A 25,712-nucleotide genomic window follows, 5' to 3' on the forward strand; every position below is an offset into this window, starting at 1 on the left:
CTAGGAAAATCAACATTTTCAGACACCATCTCTTTAGATGTTATACCAATGAAGTACCCAGTCATCCTAGGTCTTCCATGGCTTCAAAGGCATGATCCAACTATCAATTGGAAGCATTTATCGCTTGGGTTTAGCTCAAATCCTGAGCTCAATACTGAAAAAACCCTTCAAGCCTCAGTTACCCCTATTCAGGTCCAAGACTCAAACTTGTCCCAGATCAAGGATTTTGACCAAACTATGGACGATATATCATCTCTGATATGGGTTAAACCTTTCCAACCTGTCCTGGAGATAGCAGCTACTTCAGATTTGGAGAAATCATCTCAGGAGGTCATTTTGCCTTTAGCATACCAAGACTACCAACATCTTTTTGACAAGGCAAAGGCATCAATTCTGCCAAAGCACCAGCCTTATGACCATGAGATACCACTCGCAGAAGGCTCAATGACTCCCTACTGCCCTATCTACTCTCTATCTGAATTAGAGCTGAAAACTCTCAGAGAATACCTAGATGATAACCTTAGTTCTGGCTTTATCAGACCTTCTTCCTCACCAGCAGGAGCTCCCATTCTTTTTGTCAAAAAGAAAGATGGTTCCTTGCATCCCTGTGTTGATTATAGGGGCCTTAATGCAGTCACTGTTAAAAACAGATATGCTTTACCCCTTATCCCTGAGCTCATAGATAGGCTCTATTAACTTAGGGCAATGTAGGTTTCGGATTTTGAGTATTCGTTGGTGTAGTGTGCTAGCAATGACCTTTAGTAAATATGACTTGATCATTTACCATATTAAGTGTAACTCCATGTTGCTTCATCCAAGCCTTCCTAAGAATGATGGAATGTTTCCCAAGAGTGGTGATGAATAGAGGGCATAGACTTTTGAGGTGGTCTTGGACCTATAGGCAAGGGTATATAGCATGAGTGATGGGAGGGGCTGCTGTTCCATCAAAGCCTTGAATAGGGTGTGGCTTTAAAAGCTCTACTAGTGATATGCCTTCTATCTCACAAATTCGTTCTGCGTCAACAGCATTCACAAAGTTTCCTCTAGTAGCTCTAGTATCAATAAGAGCTTGTGCTTTGATTTTCGATTTTCCTATCATACAAGTAATTATAAATGGAGTATCTAGATCTAATGCTAAAGCTTAAGGAAGAAGTTGCAATTCTTGCTGTTGTAACACCTTTAGGGATGTCTTGTCTAAAGGTTATTCGTTTCCCGAAAGGGGTTCATTATCTGTGCTCACTTTGTGGACTCAAGCTTGCTTAGTAGGGCATTCAAAAGCTCAATATCCTGTCTGCTAGCAAACGAAGCAACGGCCTTCCTACATTAGGTTGTGGTGGGGTGCTCGGTATAGCTTTGACTGCCTAGAGTTAACAAGCTGATTTGAGCTGACAGAAGATGTGTAAGGACACAGGGCACCCAGCTCACAGTAATAGCATATGAGAGTGCGAGTCGGAGGCTAAACGGATGCTATCCTATAGGTCTACTACGAAGGATACAAAAAAGATGAGGGGGGAACCCCATGAGTCGATTCCCTCAAGTACCCAAAAACCATCCGACTCGGTTCCGACTTGGTTAGCCCACCCAAATGATCACATGTGACCCCGCAGCTACCCAGAGTCTACTCCTTAGAATGAGAGACGAGAAGGCATCCTTACAAGATGGCTGTTTTGCTCTGCTTTAAGAATCCTGTGGCTTAGGAGCTTGCTGAACAATGCGAGGGACAGCTTGAGCCTCTTGAGCTTGAAGCTGTTAGATATTATAGTGTACAGTGAGATCAAAAAAGGTTAGAAGGTTGGTTGGGGGTGGTAGTAGTGTTGGTGGTTAGGGCGGGGGGGCTAGAAAGGTTGTTAGATATTAAGGAAGGATGGAGGTCTTCTAGCTAGAAGTCTCAATATCTATCGTACGGAGTTGCCGGGTAGTCGCCTAATTGATGGAAGGACTTGGAGGTTTTCATTTACCATTTCTACATATTCACTTTGGATATTCCCAAGTCTTTTCACATAGTAATAGCATGGGGATCCTAGGGGGGTGTTTGTAATGGTGGGTGCACCAGATGTGAGAATCTAGCCACCCAAGGAAGGGATGAATTTACTAAGACAACACACTGTCTTAGGAAAAAGAGCCAAAGGGTCGTAGCTTAGACTATTCCACAACGCAGCAATCAGGTGTGTGATGTAGTGAAGTGATTCAGACAAGTTGCAACAAATGTTGAGTCTGGGAACTCAGGGGTAAGTCAGAGGTTAACACCTCACTGACTTTTCAGAAACAAGGAGTAACAAGATCAATGCTTGGAAGCTTGGAAAAGACGTGGAAGTATGTGATAGTCAATTTACTGTATTGTCTGCTTGCCCTTTCTTAAGGAAAGGGCAATCCTATTTCTGCTAAAGGAATGTAGTTCTCTCATTTTCCAAGACTTTCCATGACTTACCAGGCTTGGTAACTGTAGTCGACGTAAGAGAATCCCATAGAACCATCTCTTAGGTTCGTAGCCTATAGGAAGTAAAAGGAGGTCCAAGGTCAGAGTACCCCTATAGACAAATTATGTCATAGACAAATTATGTCACAGACAAATTATGTCATAACTTAACCAATCTTGTGGGTAACTAAAGAGCGATGACATGTAATGAATCATAGAGGTTCGTAGGAGCTTTTAGAGCTATCGTTCATGCTCCTAGGCCTCTAGTTGGTAGAGATATGTCATGTGGTAGTATGAGTGATGTCATGTAATGAATCATAGAGGGTTGTAGAGATATGCTATGTGGTAATATCGGCCCAGTAACTAAGGAGCGATGACGTGTAATGAATCATAGATGGTTGTAGCAATCGTTGAGTAGTATTGCTCTTGTTGTTGGTGTGACAAGCCAAAATATGTATAGTGACTTGTAGGTTTGAGGAGGAGATTTCCAAGTTTGCTCTTGAGTTTGATAGCAAACTGAGTGCAACGAATGTCAGTATGACAGTGTTGTACCATGGTACTCTGGTCACATGATCTCACCGTGACTTCACCACCCGAAAATTCAGATTAGATCTCAAAGCTAGGCAAAAACAGCGAAAAATCCACCACTCCTGTTGAACTAGCAAAAGTGAATCAATCCACTTCTGCTGTAGTTCTTATAGTCGGCTATATTATAACAGAATTTTCGGGTAGTGAAGTCACGGTGAGATCATGTGACCAGAGTACCATAGTACAACATCGAGTCAATCGAGCGGGTGTCGGCGGGCGGTGAGTAGACTTTGTAGACAGGACCCTGAGTTCTGCACAGTGGTGTATGCGGGGTGGAGGTATACAGTACATACACACTCTCGCTCACCCTTTATTTCTTCTCTCTATTTATTTTATCCTCTCCATTTATTCTCACGGCATCAAAACACAACAACTTCATCCTTCAAGAATCGCCGACACATTGCGACCAGTTATGGCCACCACAACCAAACATCGACAGGTATAACTTATATGTACAGCAGTCAAACACTCCTGCTGAAGCAAATGTAGAACAGCCACTGTTTCAAATTTGCCCAGTTGTGGATGCCCCATCACAATGACTGCCGGCGCGTATGCCCTCGCAACCGCCGTGGCCCAAGCCTGACATGCCAATGTTCCACTACAATCAGACTATGGAAGGATCGAGAAAGCCCATCGCAGGGAGAGCTTACTGCCTGCCTTTAAGAGCTAGACACGGCAATTGTGACAGGTTTGATATTCTTCAATGTGGGGTTTTTGGCGTTACGAATGTCATGCTGTTTGAGCTTGGCACCATTTTTCTCTTACAACTGCTGTTTGGCATGGGACAATGCGCAATAATCGGAAACTCCATCTCGAATCCCGCCTCCCTTCTTACAAATGGCAACAGCCAGACCAGGCATCTGTGATAGGCTCTTTTACGAAGTTCTAGGGAAGTTCTAGGAAGTTTCCAATAAACTTTCCTGAAGATCTCGTCTCGGCTTGTCTGATGTCCATATCCCTCATCTTCACCTCACAGAATCGCCGCCAGGCATTACATCTCCTGTCTCATATACTCAACGGGGTCTCCACATCCACTTCACGGACGATACAATGCTCGTTGCAAACCATGGCCTCGTCTGTCATCTGTTGCTCCCTTCTAGTCGATGCCAAGCTTCCTACAAAAAGTACTCTGCATCCAAATTATCCCATCTCTTTTTGTTACCTTCATCACCGTCTTAAAATCTCTCTTTCACCTTCCCAAACGTGCATATTCGTGCGGTTTTATTTCTCTTCTTCAATCTATAATTGCCGGTCAATCAGATCACACGTCGAACGTGTCTTTCTTTTTCTTACATCTAATTCCTTGACGGATAACAACGCTCATTACATCCAACCTCACCAGCCTCTCGACTCCTACCATCTTATAATTCTGGTCAAGAAGCCGCTACAATGCTCTACAAGTTTGTTATTGCCGTCGCATTGGCGGCGAGCTCTGCCGTTGCGCAGAACAATAACCAGAATAAGGGGTTTCAGAACGCCAACAATAATGGAGGCAACAAAGGCAACAACAACGCCTTCAACAACGCCTTCAACAACGCCAACAACAACGCCAACAACAATGCCAACAACAACGCCAACAATAACGCCAACAACAACGCCAACAACAACGCCAACAAAAACGCCAACAAAAACGCCAACAACAACGCCAACAACAACGCAGCTGATGGCCTCTCACTGCTAGGGAATGCCTTTCAGGAGGGGTCTGCAGGTGGCTCTGCCAACAACGCCAACAATAATGCAGCTGGTGGCCTCACACTGCTAGCCAATGCCGTTCAGAAGGGGTCTGCACAAGATGGCTCTGCCAACATCGCAGCCGGCCAGGCTAAGTCGATTACTTCGGATAACAACTTCATAAACTTCTGCTCGGGGAAGACCCTGACAGATGGCCTACAAGTTCAAGGAGGTTCTTGTAACGGAGTTGGTGCGTATATTACTCAAAAGGTCCCTATCAAATTTTCTAACACAAGACAGTCATGGGAGACATCCCCTCCAAAAGCAACATGGTCTCCTCCATAATCACGTTCCCAACACAGGGCGGCAACAACATCCAGGCCGACACCACCTTCGACATCGAAGTCCAAATGGCAAACATCGTAGCCGGAACCTTCACCAACGCCGATACCACCTACTACTCCGCCCCCCAGCAGCTCAAAGGCGGCAAGGTCGTCGGCCACACCCACATCACCGTCCAGGATCTCGGTAACACCCTGAACCCCAACACCCCCCCGGACGCCACGCAGTTCGCCTTCTTCAAGGGGATCAACGATGCTGGTGATGGCAATGGCGGGCTCTCGGCGACTGTTACGGGAGGACTTCCTGCGGGGAATTACCGTGTTTGCACTATGGCTTCCTCGTCGAACCATCAGCTTGTTCTCATGCCTGTTGCGCAGCGTGGTGCGTCTGATGATTGCACGAAGTTTACCGTTGGAGCTGCAAATAACAATAACGGTGGTAACAACAACAATAACAACAACGCCCAGAACGGACGGGGTGGACAGGGAAGGCAAGGTGGCAGGGTCAACCGCCGCACATTTGTTGTATAAATGGGATTTCCAAGAGAGAGAGGTGCAGGTTCACGTTGTCTTTTAAAGTCCGTAGAGCGGATGTGAGAGAAAAACACAAGTAATATTGCAGTTGCACGCAGGCTTGGATCTGGAATATATATATTTTTTTTACTTTTTCTGTGGTTGTTGGTCTTGTCTAGTATTATGCTGTGTGATGTGTGTGATTTTATCACATTTTGGTAGCATCCGGATCTGGATTAAATGCCTGCGCGCGTGTGCTAATAGATTTGGCTTGATTTTTTGGGAGATGAAAAATTATTTATATACCTTTTGCTACTTGCTGCTTCTTCGTGTTTGACTTCTTGCACTTTGAAGAAAAAACCGACCAGAAACGGTTCTGGTAATAATTATTACTCTTAAAAAAAAACGCGTAGACCGAAATAAACCTATATTCATCATAGCTCTCTAGGCCCATTACCAGGATAAAAATAAAATAAAAAAGTAATAAAAAAGTCTATACCATGCATGACCCAAAATACCCCCCAAACTCCTTCGCTATATATATACGCCCAAATCAAAAACAATCTCGTCTCAAAATATCCCATGCTGGTCTGGCACACGTGGCACGCCGTAGTCAGTGGTATTATAATCCTCATTGATATGATCATCCAGCCCATCCTCTGTAGCGATAACCTCGAGTATATCCTTCGTAATCGGACCGGAGTACATGCTATATCGCCCATCAGTTAGCCAACAATTCTAGAACACAAAGGGAAAAGGGTGGGAGACTCACTTCCTCGCACCCGCCCACCACCACCCCCAAGCAAACAACGCAATCGCCGCCCCCACCACACTCGCATAATTCATATTCTCCGCCGTCACCGGCCTAATCGTCGGGAACAGCAACACCACACTAATAAAGACGACCCACGTCACCGCAATCCCATTCAGCGGCTTGCGCATCCACCCAAGCACGTATGGGCCGGGGCGGAAATCGATTTGGGAACTGTAGATGTTGCGAGCGAGGATGACGGCGACGTAGGAGAGGTCTAAAGCCGGGGCCGTGATGTTGAAGATTGCGACGATGGTCTCGGTGCTGCCGATGCCGATGCAGTTTAGCACGATGGCGAAGGCGACGACGAGCCAGACGGCGTTGATGGGGGTGTTGGTGCGGGGGTTGACGGTGGACCAGAAGCTGGGGGTGGGGTCAGCGGGGGGCGCGGTAAATGAGAGAGAGAGGGACGTACGTGGAGAAGGGGAGGGCGTTGTCGCGGGCAAAGGCGAACGCCATGCGTGTATCTGCCAACATAGCCGAGCAGCCTGTGAAGAACTGGACGAGGATGACAAAGAACCACATTGCCGTACCCCCCGTTTTGCCGCCAGCGTTGAGGAAGATCTGGGCAGCGGGCATCCCGGTGGGAGAGTTAATTATGGCGTTGAGATCGGTGGTGCAGAAGCAGAGGGTGACTGTGATCATCCACCCGACCAATCCCGATATAGTGACAGCCCATCGAATAGCCTGGGGTCCTCGGATAGCGGCGTCATGCGTTTCCTCGGACATATGAGTCGTCCCGTCGTAGTCGGTCATGACCCATGCGACGGACAAGAAACTCAGAAAAAAGGAGAAGGGGGTTCCCCATCCGGAGCCATCGGTGAAGTGCCCGAAAACCCAGCTTGCGGGTTGGAGGTTGGGTGTTAGGACAAGGAGGGCGATGCAGATCGAGATGGATGCGATGACGTTGATGGGTGCGAACCAGAGGATGATTTTGTGCAGGTTTCGCGTGCTGAGGGAGCAGATTATGCCGGTGATGACGAGGATGGCCATGGAGAGTAGGACAGTTTGGAGGGCGGAGCTGGTGGATGTTAGTAGTGGGTGAGACGGGGTGGGGAGTGGGAGGTGGAATTACGGTGAGAATGCATATGCCTCTCCATCGAAGTGAGAGTTCATGCTAACCGCCGCGAGGATCTGTTGGGCGACAGTATACGCCACACTAGCAACTCCAGCCGTTTGGCCCAGGAAATTACACCATCCGATAACCCACGACCAGAGCGCCGAGTGCTTCGGCGGAATCACGTTCTTGGTGACGAAATACATCCCCCCCGCCGTGGGGTACGCAGAGACCAGCTCCGCAACTACGACAATGAGTCAGTCTGTGTCTGCCAGAACTGTATTGGGGAACATACCAGACATAGAAATGCACTGAGCCATCAAGGACCCAAACGCCCAAGCCCACACCGCCGCAGCCGGTCCGCCGAGACTCAGCGGGCTACCAAAAGTCGCAGGGACCGAGCCCAGGACTCCCAGCACCGATATGGCATAGGAGAGCGTGGAGTACTTCGTGAAGTGGCGGGTGAATTTCTATCATATCGTCAGGACTCCGTGCCCGTGGCTTCCTGCTGGGGACAATCCCACCTGCTCGTAGCCAATCTGAGCTAGCAGCCGCTCATCATCATCATGCATAGTCGCCATTGGGTGGGCGGTCCGTTCTACAACCTTGCCCGAGGCGGTGGCTGGCTGTTCTTGGGACGGAGAGACGCTGGGGCGTTTTTCGTCTGAGGATGGCATTGTCAGAGGATGGAAGGGGGAGGGTGAGAATAAAAATTGCCAGTAGGCTAGAATCTCGCAATAGGAGAAATCCACGAGGGGACCAAGGGAGAGGAAACCGGGGGGGGGGAGATCAGGTCCATGTATATATGGACGGCGAGGGAAAGTAAAATAATGTGAAGGAGCCACACACCTTCTCTCGTGCAACCGCTGATCGTACCCCGCCGTTGGATTGGCCTGTTCCAACTCGCACCCGTAACAACGGTAGCCCACGCGGGAGGGACGGGATTCAAGCTTCTTCCTGGTCGATGACGATGATAGTACCCTTGGGGGGGTTCCACAGTCTAGTCTGCCTGACGTTGGGAGGAGGTGGATGGTGGACGGACAACACCGGATATAGGAAGCAAGGGGCCTTTCTTTTTGATTTTGGGGCTAATGAGAAGCCGCTAGTAGAGTAGTTTGTTCGTGCTTTGGTGTACAATCTATGCACCCTTGTTTTGTACACGGGCTAGAGGAGAGTAGAGGACTGGAGTATCATTTCCCCGACCGTCCATCAGCCTGCACGTAAGACGAATTAAGTCCATCCCCTTCCCAACTTCCATCTCAGCTTCCAAGATCAACGAGACCAGACCCGGCGTTATGGCGTGGAATCATGAAAGCAGGGCGCGCAGGTTTAGTGGGAATCCACGGCGGACTGAACCAAACTGATTGGAGGCGGGCCAGCGGGACAGTCCGTCGTGTCACAGTTCTCGAAGCACCATCTGCAGCGGTGATACGCTGAACCACAGGCTCCATATTGCATATTGGGGTCCGTCCGAGCCATGCCACTCTCGAGCTACATGTTGTAATTGCAAGTAACTTCCACGGCGAGATAATCGCACAGTTCGTCAAATTGTGGTGAAACGCCCAGCCATGCCGGATTTGAGGTAGCTGGTACAGAAATCTGGGTGCCCGGCCGCCAACACAGTTGGTGGAGAACGGGCATCGAAATTTGGTGATAATTTGATCATATGACCTTCTCATACGCCCCTGAACAATCGCTGATGGGTTGCTGTTTTTGTTTTACCCAATCGCAAAATGGGTGAGTATGTGGCGGTGAAGAAAAGCTTGGAAAAGCATTCTGATAACGGGAAAGAACGTGTGTTGGGGGAAACGGATATCCCCGTAGATTACGTTGGCTTTTACGCCCAAGATAACAGGTTCTCTCCGGGGGATTGTCCAGCTCCCTGGTTGGCTCACGAGTCAAGCAGTGGCACCAGGCTATTGTGAGCCACTGACTTGGGCTCAGCTGAGCCCAGGAAGCTCAGCTCGTCAGGGTTTTGGGGGTTTCCCCCAGGGCTACAAATGGCGTACGTAGGCCCGTAGATTAGGTAATAATTCAATTATATTATACTATTTTACTGTACTCTACTGTGAAGCTTCTGCTTCGTTGCCCGAAGAGACTGATTACGGTTGTCGGAGATTGCCACACAAATTCGTGTGTAGTTCCCCGTATCCCGCAATTACCTCCAACAGGTTATGAGCCCGGAGTTGCTCAGAAGCTTCGTTTATTGAACCAAGAATTGATTCCGAAGTCTCAAATCGAAAAAGTGAGAGTCTGAGCTACTTCTCGGAAACGCTCAGCCAAAAGAAGCCTGCGTAGGAAGCCACCAGTTTGGCTGTAGCGACCTGGTGTTATAAGCCTAGAAAAGTGATAACTCTACCGAACATGGAGATCGCTAAGCGCCCTAGGATCACGAAGGTATCGGGTCCAAACTTCCGGAACTAGAGCAAGCAGCTCCGACTTATCCTCAAGGATCGGAGAGTCTAGAGCACCATCGATCTAGAATACAAGCTAGACGACGATGTTGAACCCCCCTACAAAAGACGAGTCGAAGGAGCTTGCTCAAGCCCGAGAGACCAGACGATTGCTCAAAGAAACGTCTAGGCTTACACCATTATACGGAAAACTGCGTACGGAGTATCGTCGACAAGATTATCAAATTTGAGACGGCAAGAGAGATGAAGGATTACCTCTACAAAATATACGCCTAGGACGGAGTTCAGCAACTTGTCGCAAAGAAGGAAGCTTTCAACAGCTACTCGCCCTTAGCGACGGCGTCGGTAAGCGACGTAGCCACCGCCCTTGACAGGACGAGATCGCACAGATCAATCTAGATGAACGGCCATTAGATCTATCAAAAGCCACCCGCCTTACCAAGATTATAGTAAGTCGTGGTGGGAAATACAATATCGCAGCCGCCTTCAAGGCGGCAAAGGTCTCGGATTACGACGATATAATCGAACACCACTAATATCAAAGAACAGATTAAGGAGTCCAAAGCGATCACTGAATCTGCTTAACAAGCCTCTATAGATACCGGAAATACAAGAGGAGGTAGACGGGGCAGGGGTGGCAGCAGGGGTAGCGGACCTACACAAAATGATACCTATATGTGTTACCATTACGGCAAGACTGGCCATCTTTAGAGGGATTGCTACTTGAAGAAGAGAGGTGATCCAAAGACAGCTAGACCATTAACAGGACCGCTTGCTATTCTAGGTGGTGGACAGGGGTTATCACCCCTACCTAAGGAAGTAAACGTCGCTAGTGTCATGATCGCTCCTACAACAGAGACGTCTTAGGTTGCCATTGACTAAGGCGGAGTCGATTCAAACTAGGTCAGCAAGGCAAAGGATTAGGGCGACTCCTAGATTATGGATTTAGGCTGCTCTTGCTATATGACATTCACAAGGAAGGCGTTCGTTAACAATAAGCCCTTAGGTATGCCAATCGCCATGAGATTAGCTAACAGGACAGAGATCTAAGCTGTTGCTAAAGGTACTTGTCATGGTGGGTGCATGTAATGATGTACAGTTACGCTCGCGCTACATCCCACTGAGCCAAAAAGACTACAGTATTCCGGCTCGCCCGGAATACGCGTAACACGCTTTATATACCACATGTACTGTAACGGCAGCACCCGTTAACGTAAGTCGTGGTGTAACACAATGGGTGTCATAACGCAACTGATAACCGAGGACTACCAACTTGTAACTTGAATAACTCAACAATGGTGCATAGGAAAAGCATAGCGATGGCGGATTTAGAGTCTCGTATTACTCAGGCGATAACTGGCATTCAAAATGGTGAATATAAAAGCTTGTATAAGGCTGCCCAGGACTTGGGGTTGACCCGGAGCACATTGACGTGACGTGTCAATGGGGGGTTATCTTGCCGTCAAGCCCGCCAACAACAGCAGAAACTCTCATATGCTCAGGAAAACGTACTTCTCAAGTGGATCAAAGACTTAACAATTAGTGGGTACTCTCCCGGGAATAGCTTATTAAAAGAAATAGAAGAGGAACTGCGTACAAAACGAACATACAATTTGGACAATGCGACACCCGACGTGCTTGAACTCCAACCACATGATACGCTTGGTGAGGACTGGGTTCCCCGATTCATTATACGACACTCACATCTCAAAGTTGCTATTGGACATTGAATTGAGTCCGTACGAATGGACGGGGCAACAAAACCAGTGCTTGACGCGTGGTTTGACGCATATCAGAAAGTGGTTCAAGAACACGGAATTGTCCAAAAAGACATATATAACATGGACGAGTCTGGATTTTCGATTGGGACAATGGAGTCAACGCGTATAATACTCGATTCATCACTTCGTACAAAGCACCAGGCTCATTGTGGCTGTCAAGAATGGGTTTCGATGGTGGACTGTATTTGCACAGATGGAACAATTCTACCACCGCTCGGGATATTCAAAGGGTCGAACGTCTTACAGAACTGGATACCGAATAGCGTACTCATACAAAGGGTTGGACAAGTAACGTTCACGGTTTAGAGTGGTTAAACCGATAACCCGAGCAAAAGCAGGCAGACAACACCGACTTCTTATTTGTGATGGCCACGATTCACATATAAGCGGTAGCTTTATAGCACACTGTCTTCAAAATCGAATTGCGCTTCTTATTCTACCGCCTCATACATCACACTTGCTGCAGCCGCTTGATGTTGCGATTTTTGGCCCTCTCAAAAAAAAGGCTGACAGCTGTTATGATGGTCACAGAGGTCAAGAAGCCAGTCTGGAGAATAATAGGCTAGATTGAATCTAAAGAGAGAAGAAGAAGAAGAAGGAAGGAAGGTGAGGCTATTCCTCGTAATATACAGTTGTCCGCTTAGCGGTTGTAGCCTTGGTGGCTAAGGCTGCACCCGTAACAACCGTAACAACCATAACAACCGTAACAACCATAAGCTATAATCGTAACACTACCCCCCCCCTTACTAAGATTGATCTCCTGATCAAGAGTAAGATCATTGTGGCTTCTGTGGGTATTTTCAGTGGAAAGCTTGTGTGAGTTCAGGTGCATTGTTGAAGTTTGTAGCGGGATACCAAGTGTTGTCTGGTGGGTGGTTCTTCCATGCTGCCATATAGAACAGCTTCTTCCGTAGGAATTTAGAATCTAGGATTTCTTCAACTTCCCATTCAAGTTCATCTTCTATAACGATTGGCAGGGGTGGTTCATGGTGCTGGCCTTGTAAAGCATCATCTGAGTCAAGTCGTAAGAGGTTGCTGTGAAAGACAGGATGTATCTTCATGCTTGGTGGTAGCTCTAATCGATATGCCACTTGCCCAATTCGTTCGAGAATCTTATACGGACCAACTTGCTTGTGATCAAGTTTCTTCGATGGCCTCTGAGTCCTGATATTTCGTGTAGATAGCCATACTTGATCTCCAACCTGATATCTTGGTGCAGCTTTCCTGCGTTGATTTGCGAATGTCTCCATGCGAGTTTGCGAGAGTGCGATTTGGTCTTGCAGAAACTCCCAAATATCTTTCATGCTTTGTATCATATCCTTGTGTTCCTGTGGCGCTATTTGGAACTCGCTGTTCTTAATATCAAAACTCATTCTTGGCTCGAAGCCCTTATTTGCAAAGAATGGGCTGATTTTTGTAGAGTCTGAAGGTAGAGCATTTGCTGCAAATTCTGCCATGCAAAGATATTCGACCCAGTTGTCTTGGAGATAGTTAACATGAGCTCGTAAATATCATTCAAGTTCTGCATTGAACCTCTCAGTTTGCCCATCCGTTTCTGGGTGGAAGGCAGTAGACAATTTTGTTATAACTTTCCAAACTTTGCAGAGGATTTTCCACACTGCAGCCACGAACTGGGGGCCTCTGTCTGAGATGATCGAATTTGGTAAACCATGGTGTTTCCATACATGTCGAAGGAGTAGCTGTGCTGTTGCTTCTGCAGTTGTGCCTTCTTGGCCTGCAAAGCATGGGATAAAATGGCGTTCTTTTGTAAGTCGGCATGCTACGACAAGGATAGCATTGTTTCCTTCACACAATGGTGTAATGGTGGGTGCACCAGATGTGAGAATCTAGCCACCCAAGGAAGGGATGATTTTACTAAGACAACACACTGTCTTAGAAAAAGAGCCAAAGGGTTGTAGCTTAGACTATTCCACAATGCAGCAATCAGGTGTGTGATGTAGTGAAGTGGTTCATAAGTTGCAACAAATGTTGAGTCTGGGAACTCAGGGGTAAGTCAGAAGTTAACACCTCACTGACTTTTCAGAAACAAGGAGTAACAAGATCAATGCTTGGAAGCTTGGAAAAGATGTGGAAGTATGTGATAGTCAATTTACTGTATTGTCTGCTTGCCCTTTCTTAAGGAAAGGGCAATCCTATTTATGCTAAAGGAGTGTAGTTCTCTCATTTTCCAAGACTTTCCATGACTAACCAGGCTTGGTAACTGTAGTCGATGTAAGAGAATCCCATAGAACCATCTCATAGGTTCCTAGCCTATAGGAATTGAAAGGAGGTCCAAGGTCAGAGTACCTCTATAGACAGATTATGTCATAACTTAACCAATCTTGTGGGTAACTAAGGAGTGATGACGTGTAATGAATCATAGACGGTTGTAGAAGCTTTTGGAGCTATCATTCATGTTTCTAGGCCTCTAGTTGATAGAGATATGTCATGTGTGTAAGGACACAGGGCACCCAGCTCACAGTAATAGCATATGAGAGTGCGAGTCAGAGACTAAACGGATGCTATCCTATAGGTCTACTATGAAGGATACAAAAAAGATGAAGGGGGAACCCCGTTGAGTCTGTTTCCTTAAGTACCCGAAACGGGCCCGACTCGGTTATCCCAACCCTAGCCCTGATCCTTCCACCGCAACAGGTCAGCATCGACCCTGAACCCTACACCCTTACCGTCCCCCACTATAGTGTAACTCGCTATGTGCTCCTCTACTGGTTCGAAACCACACCGAGTCGGATTTCATGCTTGTAGTGACCATAACAGTTCTGAGACAGGTTCTTTGAGTATCTAGGTAAGGAGGCATCCTTACAATGTGTAGTATTAGCCCAGTAACTAAGGAGTGATGTCATGTAATGAATCATGCACGGGTATTTCTTGAGGAAAAATGGGGGAAAAAAATGGATGGGAAATCTACACAATTATGTGCTTCGTTTAAGGACAAGTTGGAGCGGTGTATTGCAGTCGATGGGGGGAACAACTTTCGTGGGTAGATCAGTACAAGTACGTAGAGTATGTACATGCATTTTCTCCAAGTACTTACATGCCCCACTTATTACACACAGACCCTGTGGAAACTTTTGGGCCGCACGAGTAACTAGTAGATCCTTGACCTCCTGTATCTGTGCTTCGAGGTGGTCCATTCGACTCGGGATGTCTTCGGATGGCCCAGCGGTCGTAGCTGCAGCAGTGGTTTGTCTGGTAGTCATTCTGGGCAGTTCGTTGTCTTGGGGTATGTTTGATGTCGGCTTTTTCGACATATTGCCTCGGGTGTGTATCGGTACCGATACGAAAGAGCTTGACTTCCGGTAGCTCGTAGCTATCAACGCTCTTGTCCACAATTTCCTCTGTGCTATGAGGGGGTTCTTAAGGATCTCGTATCCTATTTGGCGCCAACGCGTCGGCGACTTTACCAGCTTGTTCTGAAGAATCAAACCCTGATCCACTGGCTGTCCGTGAGATGTCTGGAATCACGGCTATTTGAAGTCGTCAGGTCTCTCCTACGAAACATCACTGAGTCGCAGTCGATGGTGTAACGGTAGTTCTCCTGAGTCATTCCGGTGTGGGATATTATTTAAGTACGGCCGTCCCCAGCAGGCGAGAACTTTTTTGTATAATGTAAGGACACAGGGCACCCAGCTCACAGTAATAGCATATGAGAGTGCGAGTCTGAGGCTAAACGGATGCTATCCTATAGGTCTACTACGAAGGATACAAAAAAGATGATGGGGAACCCCGTCAGTCGATTTTCTCAAGTATCAGAAACCCATCCGACTCGGTTCTGACTCGGTTAGGCCACCCAAATGATCACACGTGACCCCGTGGCTACCCGGAGTCTACTCCCTAGAATGAGAGACGAGAAGGCATCCTTACACTCGCTGGGTAGCCAAAGGCTTCGAGCAATTAAAAGGGGTGGACTACGATCAAACCTTTGCCTCAGTAGCTAAAAGCACGGCGATCCGGATCCTGATGGCACTCACAGCATATTATGATTGGGATATTGAGCAAATGGATGCAGTCACAGCGTTCCTGAACAGTCACCTCGAAGAAACTGTTTGGATCCAAATGCCAGTTGGATATGAGAATGGCTCCCGTGCCTGCCGCCTCAAAAAGGGACTCTACGGTTTAAAACAGGCCGTGAGACTATGGGCTAGAAACGTTAGGAAGCTGCTCTTAGAGCTTGGATATTACCCATTGCCAGAAGATGACTGCATATATCGGCATCCAAAAAAGGGGGTATTCGTCGCCACCCACGTCGACGATTTTCTCATAATGGGACCTGACAGCGATGCGATTCAAGAGCTAAAGGATCAATTATCTAGCCGCTTCACAATGAAGGATTTAGGCCCATGCCAGACCTTCTTAGGCATCAAAATATCGAGGGATCGAGAGAATCGATCAATCCATTTGAGCCAGAAGAGCTATATCCAAAAGATCCTTAGAGTCTTCAGCATGGAAGCCGCTACTGAAAAGGATACCCCTACCGAAGCTGTGTCAGCCAGCTTCATGATCCTCCGGATCCTGGATCTTCCGATTCTAAAGCTTCAATTCTGAAGCTCCAGGGAACGAACCGAAACCAGGAGGGTTTTAGGATCCGAACCACGAATAGACACACCCGTAACAGTATATATAGTACTTAGAATAGCTTCAATTATAAAAACATGCATTATAAAATTATCACTTCGGGCCCTACTGCTTCGTGACTGTATTTTCGGCTTATATTCTCTACCTACTGCCCTACGGATATTGTCCAACAATATCAACTCTCGTTTTGTCTAGGGCCGCTTGAAAAGTAGAGTCGTCAATGATGGCAGGTATCCCGTGTTGCTCATCAAGGCAACCTTTTGCCGCAAAGGTTTCCTTTAGCTGCTTAATAATGTTGTCATCTTCGCTGCACGAATTGGGTATGGGAACATCAGGTGATCAAATCGAACTCGAGCAGTCCCTCTCAATTTTGCCCCCTTCTCACCAGATATCCTTCGCTCGAAGGCTTCTAAAACTTCAGGGCCTGAAGTGCCCATAGTAAGAGAATGAATTCTTGGTTTTTGTCTTTGTACTTGGGTGTTTTGATACTTGTCAATTCCTACTCACGAAAATCTCAAATTCATCGACAGCTGAGCTAGGTAACAGAGGATATAATTGCAGGCCATCGTATAGCTGCACATTTCGGACCACAACATGCGACGGATGGTAATTCATTCCATCGTGCCGTGCCATCTTCAAACCACTCTGATGGTAAAGTGGGTCATTTTACCACCCTGAGTGGTGGTGGACCACTCCACCTCGGGACCATCTCACCAGGAGGGTGGACTACACCTCAAGACCATCTACACCTCAAGACCATCTACACCTCAAGACCATCTACACCAAGACCATCTACACCTCAAGACCATCTACACCTCAAGACCATCTACACCTCAAGACCATCTACACCTCAAGACCATCCGCCACAACAGATGGTACCTACTGACAACCACCTTCGTACATTCCGAGGTCATAATAGCAACTGCTATATCTACGATTGACATCCGCGTCCGTAGAAACGATTACAGATAAATCGACATGTCACGTAAAAAGGGATCACGTGATACCCGCTGGCCAGTGCTGAACCATGCCGAAGACAAGACGATATCCACTGATGTACTTGGAAAACCACCATCAAATGCACAGTCTTTCCGGGGAGTTTTGATGTCATAAAGTTGCAAAGTCTGGGTTCGCTGGAGGTTCCGCACGCAGAACGAGAGAAGACAGATGCTTCGAAATATATCCCTCCAAAATTACCACTTAAAGCGACCACCTTAGTAGGCTGCGCACTACTCGCTCAATACTCGGCTCACTCGCTCAGTGGGTTACTCAGCTGGGTGAGTAGCTGAACCTTTTACTCGACTCGGTGAGTGAGGTCAATACTCAGTTACTCTGTAAAAACCCGGTGAGTACTCGGCTATCACGTGTAAGATTTATGCATCATGTGAACAGTCCCTCATACGATTAATACTGTTTTATGGTTAAGTTAAAGTATTACATCTATTAGCATCACTCTCGCCATCTCTAGTAAGCTGTGAGAACGAATCATGTATATTCCTCTATCTAAGTACCATGATTATCAGAAGATTATTAGAACGCTATTATCTATTATATATGCTTAAGAACATCCCTCCACCTTGCTTGATGAGGCCGGCCAGACCTACTAATACCTAAAGTATTTATAGGGTCTTGATGAGGATCCTCGACTGAGCGGAACGAGCTATGAGTCAAGATAACTGTGTATAGAACTTGTTCATAAAATGTCTCTTGTGTGAGAATATGATCTTATTATAGGTATTAACCTACATAATTCTGGTAATAATCTGGTAATCCTTACTTGTTGAGGTTGCATTTGATTGATTCGCATTTGATAGAGACTATCCTTCCCATCTGTGACTTCTTTTTGCAAATGTCTGATGCAAGATGTGTTGCCATAGACTTTGGGCCAGCAGACTTGATTGCAGGATGCGTAAGGGCCTTCGAACAATAAGTACAAATAACACATGGTTCTCCAGAAAGCCGGTCTGCTCCTTGGTGATAACTTCTCCAGTATTGAGAACTCCAGTTGGTTGAATCCCATGCAATCTTCATAAGGAGTTTTGTAGTATGATCTGAGTGTTGTTCATACCATCGTGATAGCTTCCACCACTCAATGAATATATCGTGTGTATCCTTAGTCCATTTGACGAATTGGTTTAACTTGCCAATATATTCAAGGCCTGCAGGGACTTTGTAAGGATGCCTGTCCCTCAGTGATGGAAAGGATCTGAGTCGGGCAGGTTACGGTCACATGATAAGAGTTAAGGCAGGTTAGCTGAGTCGGACCCGTTTCGGGTACTTAAGGAGATTGACCCAACGGGGGTTCCTCTCTTCATCTTTTTTGTATCCTTCGTAGTAGACCTATAGGATAGCATCCGTTTAGCCTCTGACTCGCACTCTCATATGCTATTACTGTGAGCTGGGTGCCCTGTGTCCTTACAGACTTGATTTAATGAGGATAGTTGTTGAGAAGACGGAAAAGAGTCTGAGAATACTGTCAGAATCAAACAACTCTGAGTATTGAGATGGCATTTGGCAAATTGCTCGATTATCAGAAGGTTACCAGAAGTCTGGCTACGATGAAGTACTTAAATACCTGGTTTTCCAACGCGAAAGGTACTCCAGCGCTATAACTTTAGCAACTCAAGTTCTCCTCTACTCTAGCTCCAGGAACAACATATCCTGTGCAGCTGATACCTTAGCCCACTTTTCCTTATCAAACTTCTTAGAGTAGACAAGTAAGAACGCCTCTTTGAAGCTAGAACTATGAGTGGATATTTGCAACCATCCATTGTCGACAAGATTGTAAGACTTTGGGTACCACTGCACAGGTCCTGGTAATTAGGCCCACTTTCCAAACTGCCTGCTCGTACAAACAGAAATATTTATGTGGTGGGATAACCTCGTGAAAAGTGCTATAATAAACAATTAGTATTGCCAGAAGATTGCTAGGATGATCAGAGACGTACCCTTCCTCTACATCAATCCACGGCATATACTCAAAGAGACGCTCAGGCTTCTTTCTCAGCTTTCCAGCCTTTCTCGTATATGAGTGGATACAGCTATCCCAGAAATGTTGCCACTTGCGGAAATTGGACTCTTCATGGGCCTATCAACTATTAGTATCACCAGAAGATTACCAGATTATGAGGTAGCATACATCAATGTGCGCTTGAGTTAAGAGAGCCTGGGTGCTAGTGATCTCTTCATCGGAAAGCTCATCTGGTAGAACAGCCTCGTCATTTAAAATATCTCGCGCTGTAACATAAGCTCCAACTCCAAATCGTCTTCAACCTCAGTATCCTCCCATTCGCTGTTATGATTGTCATCGATTGGAATACTTGAGATACCCTCAAATGCAGCAAGCTCAGACAGAAGTTGTTTGGGCGGAGTAGATGGTGGGGCTTGTGGAGAAGAAGAGGCGCTAATATTCTTGACTTTCTGATTCGCAATGCAAGATGCATGGGTACCCTTCTCAGTCCTGTTTATAGTTAGATTGAGGCTACCAGAGATTACCAGAAGGAACTTACCGAACACAAATACGCTCAACCTTCAATTCATTCTGTAGACGTGTCTTGTCTTCAGTAGAGGCAGCGATATACTTTGTGTAATGACACAGGGCACCCAGCTCACAGTAATAGCATATGAGAGTGCGAGTTGGAGGCTAAAAGGATGCTATCCTATAGGTCTACTACGAAGGATACAAAAAAGATGAAGGGGGAACCCCGTTAAGTTTGTTTCCTTAAGTACCCGAAACGGGCCCGACTCGGTTATCCCAACCCTAGCCCTGAACCTTCCACCGCAACAGGTCCGCATCGACCCTGAACCCTACACCCTTACTGTCCCCCACTATAGTGTAACTCGCTATGTGCTCCTCTACTGGTCCGAAACCACACCGAGTCGGATTTCATGCTTGTGGTGACCGTAACAGCTCTGAGGCGGGTTCTTCGAGTATCTAGGTAAGGAGGCATCCTTACACTTTGCAGACTTATATAACTTCTTTAAGTAGTAGCTCAGATCAGCATGGTCAGCCTTGAGTGCTAAGTGAACAGCCTTCTCATCTTCAGTAAGGTTGGAGACGCAGTTGCGAGCTTTGATAGTATTCGCATTAGTGGAGAGTTCTTCATGTGCCTTGAGTTTCGCCATACTAACTAAACACGTGATTAGCAGAGATCTCCAGAAGTTCTGGCTATAGAATCAAGATAATAAACTTAGTTGAAGTCCTAGTGAAGAGGTAAAGGCTCAAAAGGGAAGAAGAATGTGTAGATCGGAGAGTAACCAAGGAAGGTGGTTCTAAGGTCGTGGTTATTTTAAAGTTGCAAACAAAAATATTTGTGAAGGAATATTCACCTACAAAGAATTACTGTTCCAAAAACAACACCACAATGCGCACCTTCATATAAAACACATACCTTTCAACCTCTACCTCTTTACTATACTCTTCTTCTGCAATATTCTTTCTACAAACTCACTGTAAGTACACATATCTTTTGATCTACTTCTTTATCTTGTGTTTACTTTACTAACTCACCTTGATATTAGCAAATGACTCGTACCAAGCAAACTGCTAGGAGATCAACTGGCGGCATAGCACCAAGGATGCCACTTGGATTACGGGCTGGCTCTGGGCTTGGCGGAAAGGGACAGGAAAAGGCTGTGGGCACAGCAAGAAAAGCTCCAGTTTGCTCATCTCAAGCTAGCAACAATCATGCTCAGAAGGCCACGCGCTGCACAAAGTCTAGTAAGAGGATTACCAGAGGATTACCAGAGGATTACCAGAACTCTCTAATAAACATATAGGCACCAAGGCTCTCCGCGATATCAGAAGACAGCAACTTGATACTAGCTCCCATTCCAGCGTCTTGTTAGGGAAATCACAGAAGACTTCAAGTCCAATCTTCGCTTCCAGCAATCTGCTATCCTAGCTCTTTAGGAAGCTGCTGAATGCTTCCTCATTCGAGAATTTGAGAGTATGATGTTTAAACATAGTGACAGGGACATACTAACAGTTATAGTGACAAACCTCCTCGCTATTCATGCGAAGAGAGTGACAATTCAGGCAAAGGGTATGATATTGGTTCGGCGTTTGCAGGATATGATGTTTAAGCTGTGGGCTTAATCGATGGAAATGTCTCTCACCCAGGAATGAAGGTCAGATGAGTTCTGGCAACCATCTGGTAACCTGGTACCTAAAGGCCAAAGGTTATAGTGTGGAATAGGACATCAACAATATGGGAATGGAGTTGGAGTTATGGCGTCTTGATCAATGAAGTCGCACCCCGTTTTTAACATAAGTAATGGCTAATCAAACACGTGATATAACTGAGTTGCCAAGACCCATACTAGGTACTCAGCAAGTGAGTAATCCTCATTCAACAATACTCGGGACATGAGCGAGTAACTCAGCTGGGTGAGTAAAAATTCTACTACTCGACTCGTGAGTACCCAGTGCGCAGCCTACACCTTAGGCTCAGAGACACAGACGAAAGGTCCCAAGAAGCGAACATCCATAAACCACTGGCCGAAGACCCTTGGAATACATATAAGAGTCTCCGCACTCTGGACAGAGGGGGAATTGTTACAGCGGCATGTACACGAAAAGCTCCTGTTCAGATGGTTGTGATTAAGGAATTGCGATCGGTTCTTCGCACTACTGAGCTCAAATGGACTTTTCACCACAATTTGGTAGCTTTTCTAGAAGTGTATCAGTTTGCGGAGAAAACGCTCGCAGCCATGGAATATACAGTCGCCACATTGCAGCAGGTCATGGCAGTCGCGTTGCCACTGGAAGAGATTCACATCTCGGCCGTATGCTGTCAGGTAATGTTGCATCTCGATTGTTGATCATCTGCTAAACGTCATAGCTATTTGAGGGGATCCGGCATTTGTCAAAGAATGGGGTGGTACACAACAATCTCAACGCCTCCAAGGTATTGTTTACTCCAGACGGTTGTGTTAAAATAGGTATGCCAGCAGTGCCAGCCTTGCGATAAGGACTAACTATGTAGCATTTTTGGACGATTATCAAGCCTCGGCATCAACCCGCGCCCGTCCATTAGGCATCATTGCAATATATATGATGCAACAAGGAATACCTACAGGGCCAGGGCAACGCGCTCATTCTCGGACATCCAGAGCTGTGGTCAGCGGAAGCTGCAAACTTCTTGTCGGTGGCATCTTGGGGAAGCCTACAAGACCTAAAGAACGTAAGATACTCAGGGTCCGTCAGTGGCCTATGCTAAATTATCCATAAGAACAAATTTCTAACATGTTCATCACCGACGGTTATGATCCCACATGTAGAGTGTGCCCGGTGGGGAACAGTCGAGTGGTATATAGGGGAGAAAGCGGACGGGAGTCAATCCCAACTGACACAAGATACACCTGTGAGACAGGGTCCGACTTGTCTTTTTCGTGAAAGATACAACTTTGCCTTCACATCAAAGTACGATAGCAGAGTATATGAGTTGATTATGTTAAAATCTAGATAACAATTTGAAGGCAATAGCAAGCAAAACAAAACATAACTCGATGTCAACCACCTTGCAATTATGCGAGACAGGGTCCGACTTGTCTTTTTCGTGAAAGATACAACTTTGCCTTCACATCAAAGTACGATCTGCTTTACCTCTGTCGGTGATACTGTAAATTACCATGGCCAGACAAGCTTTGCAGTTTTTATCAAGTCTGAGCGAAACATAAAGAAGAGATTGAAATCATTATCGGATTGAGAACCTGTACGGCTTATTAGTCTTTAGTGTAAGAGAACTGTCCATGCTAACTTACCGCAAGAAGTCCATGCCATTTCTGCAGCGCGAATATTGTGGCCGATGATTCAGGAACGAGACGAGAAAATTCTCAAGCAAAAGCGACGTTTTCTTCTTCTGACCACTCCTCAGACAAGACATGACCACGCCAGATAGGGGTATGTTCTTCTGCGAATATTGTAGTGCACGAAAGCAGAGCGTGATATTCCTCTGGTAGGTGGGAAAGTATAAAAAAAGCCACAGTTGGCATCAGGTATTCCAGAGAGTAGTCGCTTAATCTGCTGCAAGGGAGCCACCTTGATCCCGTTGAGTGTCCTCTTGTCATTTTCAATGGTTATAAAATCAATTCCAGGCAAAGTTCCCTCGCTCGCATGACGTGGTTGTTCTTCTAACATATACCTAGCAGCAAGCTTCCACATGTCAGATTCTCTATCATCGTCAATGAAAAGATAGCCCGCTTGCATAGTTGACAAAGAGCTGGCAACAAGCTTCCACATGACAACTGCGTCCTTGTCATTCTCAGACTCTTCGGCCGCTGGCATAGTCGGCAAAGAGCTGGCGGCACAATCCAATTTGCCAACTTCGGCTTTCCCTCGCTCGGGCGTTGAGTTGATCGAATCTGGTTGGGACGGGTGCGAATCGAGACGGGTAGGAGTGCCTTGTGAGATCGGACTCTGATCGACGTTATCACGCCATTCTTCACATCTTAACTTTGCACACTCTTGGCATTTTCCATCCTGAGGCATCTGCTGCCCACACGTCGTACATATCCTGCAGTCATTGCATCTGCCCATGTGGAATATTCTCATTCCACAAGATGTGCATCGCTCGGATATCAATATTTCTTTCATAACCCGTCGACCCTCCCTTATACACTTCTCCGTCGCTCTCTCCACTTCATGAATCTCCTCAACATACGGTTTACTTACACATTGGGGTTATGGGGTTTCTACCCAGAACAGTTTGACTGGAAGCTCTTTAAAATGGGAAGGCTGTTAGTTGCCCTTGATGTTACTGGATATCATGATATGAATTGTGGACTTTGGAATTGCATCATCCTCTATGTGCTTGCCAATACTGCAACACCATGTAGCATTTCTATACTACACGCTGGAAGAACACCGTTGTGTCCTTACTCGTCGCACCAGGTCCCCACTTCCAGAGCCGAAAGCCACTGGCAACATCATAAATCGGGTCCAGACAGCGAGTTGGTTACGAATCTCGCCAGCACCAGAAGCAAAGGCTGGACATGTTGCCAATGTGGCGAACGAGGAAATCGGCTCGAAGCATGTGTCGGGCCACCAGGGGGGGGTTTGGTCAGTGCGCTCATGGAGTTTGTTCCGCCGCCTGTCGGTATTCCTAGTAAGGCCACCCTTTGACCTTCAGGTCATTTCAATAAGGAAGAAATCTTCTAACTCTTTGCAAGGCTATTTCGAATACTTGGTGGTGGAGTAATGTCCGTCGCGGTGGGCTGCAGTTCGGTGGAGAGATTTGGTGTGGATATCCGTTGCGATGCGAGCGATGTGGATACAGGCCGTAGGTTATTTCAGCACGTGCTCTGACGAAACTTGAAATGCATTACCGAATCTTCCACAACAAAGAAGGTAAGCTGCCATGCACAGCTGTCAGCATGGAACAACGAGCACAAAATTAAGCAATGATATGGACTAAATTATGCCATAAGGTTGCGGAAAGATGGTGGTGTGTCGTGAGTTTGAACGTCATTCCTTGTTTAAATCACGTGAGTCTCATAAATGTAGTCACTTTAGTCGGCGGAACGTTTATCTGTCCGGGTTGCAACTCGCAACTCGGACGTACAACAGAAAATATGTTAATGGGCTATCGAAATGCATCGAGAAGGACATAACTATGACAGCTTCTGAGAAACGTCAGTGGATAGAAGGGAAAGGTAAAGGCAAGCGCCTATTTTCCCCAGAATTAGGTGGCTCATACGAGGTGTTTAACGTGAGGCCACTACCGGAGGAGATAGCGATATACTGCACGCAGGATGTAAGATTCATGCCAAAGCTGTGGAAACACTACTTCAACAAGCCTGCTTGGGCAAGGAAAGTGGAGGTTGCGACAAAGAACCGAGTCTTGTTTTCGATTCAAGCAAGTCCGCAAGATCTCTATGTTTACCGTACCCCTATATTCGTTATAATCATACAAAGTGAGTGCAGGATGAGCAAACATACTTTCATGAACTCTCTTCCAATCTCAAGACAAATACGAGGTATTTCGAATTCTGTAAATTTATCGCGCTTCACTATGACCCCCAACTTTCCCGGTATTAAATCAGCAGCCTGCAGGGCTAACTCCGCAGGAATCGCATTTTGAATAATTGCGTAGCCAGTGACGTTTGCCATCGTGTGTGGAATAGAGGTTCTGCTGTTTTGAGGGTGGGGTCGTGTACTGTCTATTCCCGCAATCCTGTAGTAGGGTTACGAAAGCTGGCCAAGGCTGCTTCAGAGGAGATGTGCCAGTCCTTGATCCTGATGCCGGTAGACACTTTGAGAAGTAGAGATCTTGCGGAGTTGATAAAAGCGTAGGGGACAACGCCTGTGAAGTACATTCTGTTTACAGTTCGTGCGCTAAATGGGTAATGATTTTGGCCCGCACTTCTTTTGAAGCCTAACCAAAAGCGTCGCGGTTATCCGGTATCGCGTCTGTCACATGAGGCGCCAGCCCAACGTTATCATGCCTAAATCCTTTATCCAAGTATTCATTCATTTATATTATTTCCCCCCCCAGGTTCTGGATGTCGCTTTCCTAATCAGG

The 25,712-nt window shown here is 46.5% G+C and overlaps 5 protein-coding genes across 5 annotated transcripts; 2 read left to right on the top strand and 3 right to left on the bottom strand.

Annotated features, from left to right (window-relative positions):
• Positions 1-3,555: 3,555 nt before the first annotated feature.
• Positions 3,556-3,870, top strand: VC83_04543 (uncharacterized protein; the record flags this gene model as incomplete). The annotated part of the gene is made up of 1 exon (XM_024468173.1): positions 3,556-3,870. The coding sequence occupies one exon, from the start codon at positions 3,556-3,558 to the stop codon at positions 3,868-3,870; it is 315 nt and encodes a 104-aa protein (XP_024322612.1).
• A 523-nt stretch (positions 3,871-4,393) lies between these two features.
• VC83_04544 (uncharacterized protein) lies at positions 4,394-5,547 on the top strand (the record flags this gene model as incomplete). Its single annotated transcript, XM_024468174.1, has 2 exons — positions 4,394-4,925; positions 4,976-5,547. The coding sequence occupies 2 exons, from the start codon at positions 4,394-4,396 to the stop codon at positions 5,545-5,547; spliced, it is 1,104 nt and encodes a 367-aa protein (XP_024322605.1).
• A 552-nt stretch (positions 5,548-6,099) lies between these two features.
• VC83_04545 (uncharacterized protein) lies at positions 6,100-7,978 on the bottom strand (the record flags this gene model as incomplete). Its single annotated transcript, XM_024468175.1, has 6 exons — positions 6,100-6,238; positions 6,302-6,703; positions 6,756-7,361; positions 7,416-7,641; positions 7,693-7,867; positions 7,922-7,978. 6 exons carry the CDS (start codon positions 7,976-7,978, stop codon positions 6,100-6,102), a joined length of 1,605 nt encoding a protein of 534 aa, XP_024322606.1.
• Positions 7,979-18,822: 10,844 nt separating this feature from the next.
• On the bottom strand, positions 18,823-20,313 carry VC83_04546 (uncharacterized protein; the record flags this gene model as incomplete). The annotated part of the gene is made up of 6 exons (XM_024468176.1): positions 18,823-18,925; positions 19,137-19,276; positions 19,328-19,425; positions 19,518-19,648; positions 19,698-19,746; positions 20,145-20,313. 6 exons carry the CDS (start codon positions 20,311-20,313, stop codon positions 18,823-18,825), a joined length of 690 nt encoding a protein of 229 aa, XP_024322607.1.
• A 2,749-nt stretch (positions 20,314-23,062) lies between these two features.
• VC83_04547 (uncharacterized protein) lies at positions 23,063-23,785 on the bottom strand (the record flags this gene model as incomplete). The annotated part of the gene is made up of 1 exon (XM_024468177.1): positions 23,063-23,785. The coding sequence occupies one exon, from the start codon at positions 23,783-23,785 to the stop codon at positions 23,063-23,065; it is 723 nt and encodes a 240-aa protein (XP_024322608.1).
• Between the last annotated feature and the right edge of the window lie 1,927 nt (positions 23,786-25,712).

The sequence above is a fragment of the Pseudogymnoascus destructans genome (assembly GCF_001641265.1).
Source record: "Pseudogymnoascus destructans isolate 20631-21 unplaced genomic scaffold scaffold_15, whole genome shotgun sequence".
Classification (NCBI taxonomy): Eukaryota; Fungi; Ascomycota; class Leotiomycetes; order Thelebolales; family Thelebolaceae; genus Pseudogymnoascus; species Pseudogymnoascus destructans.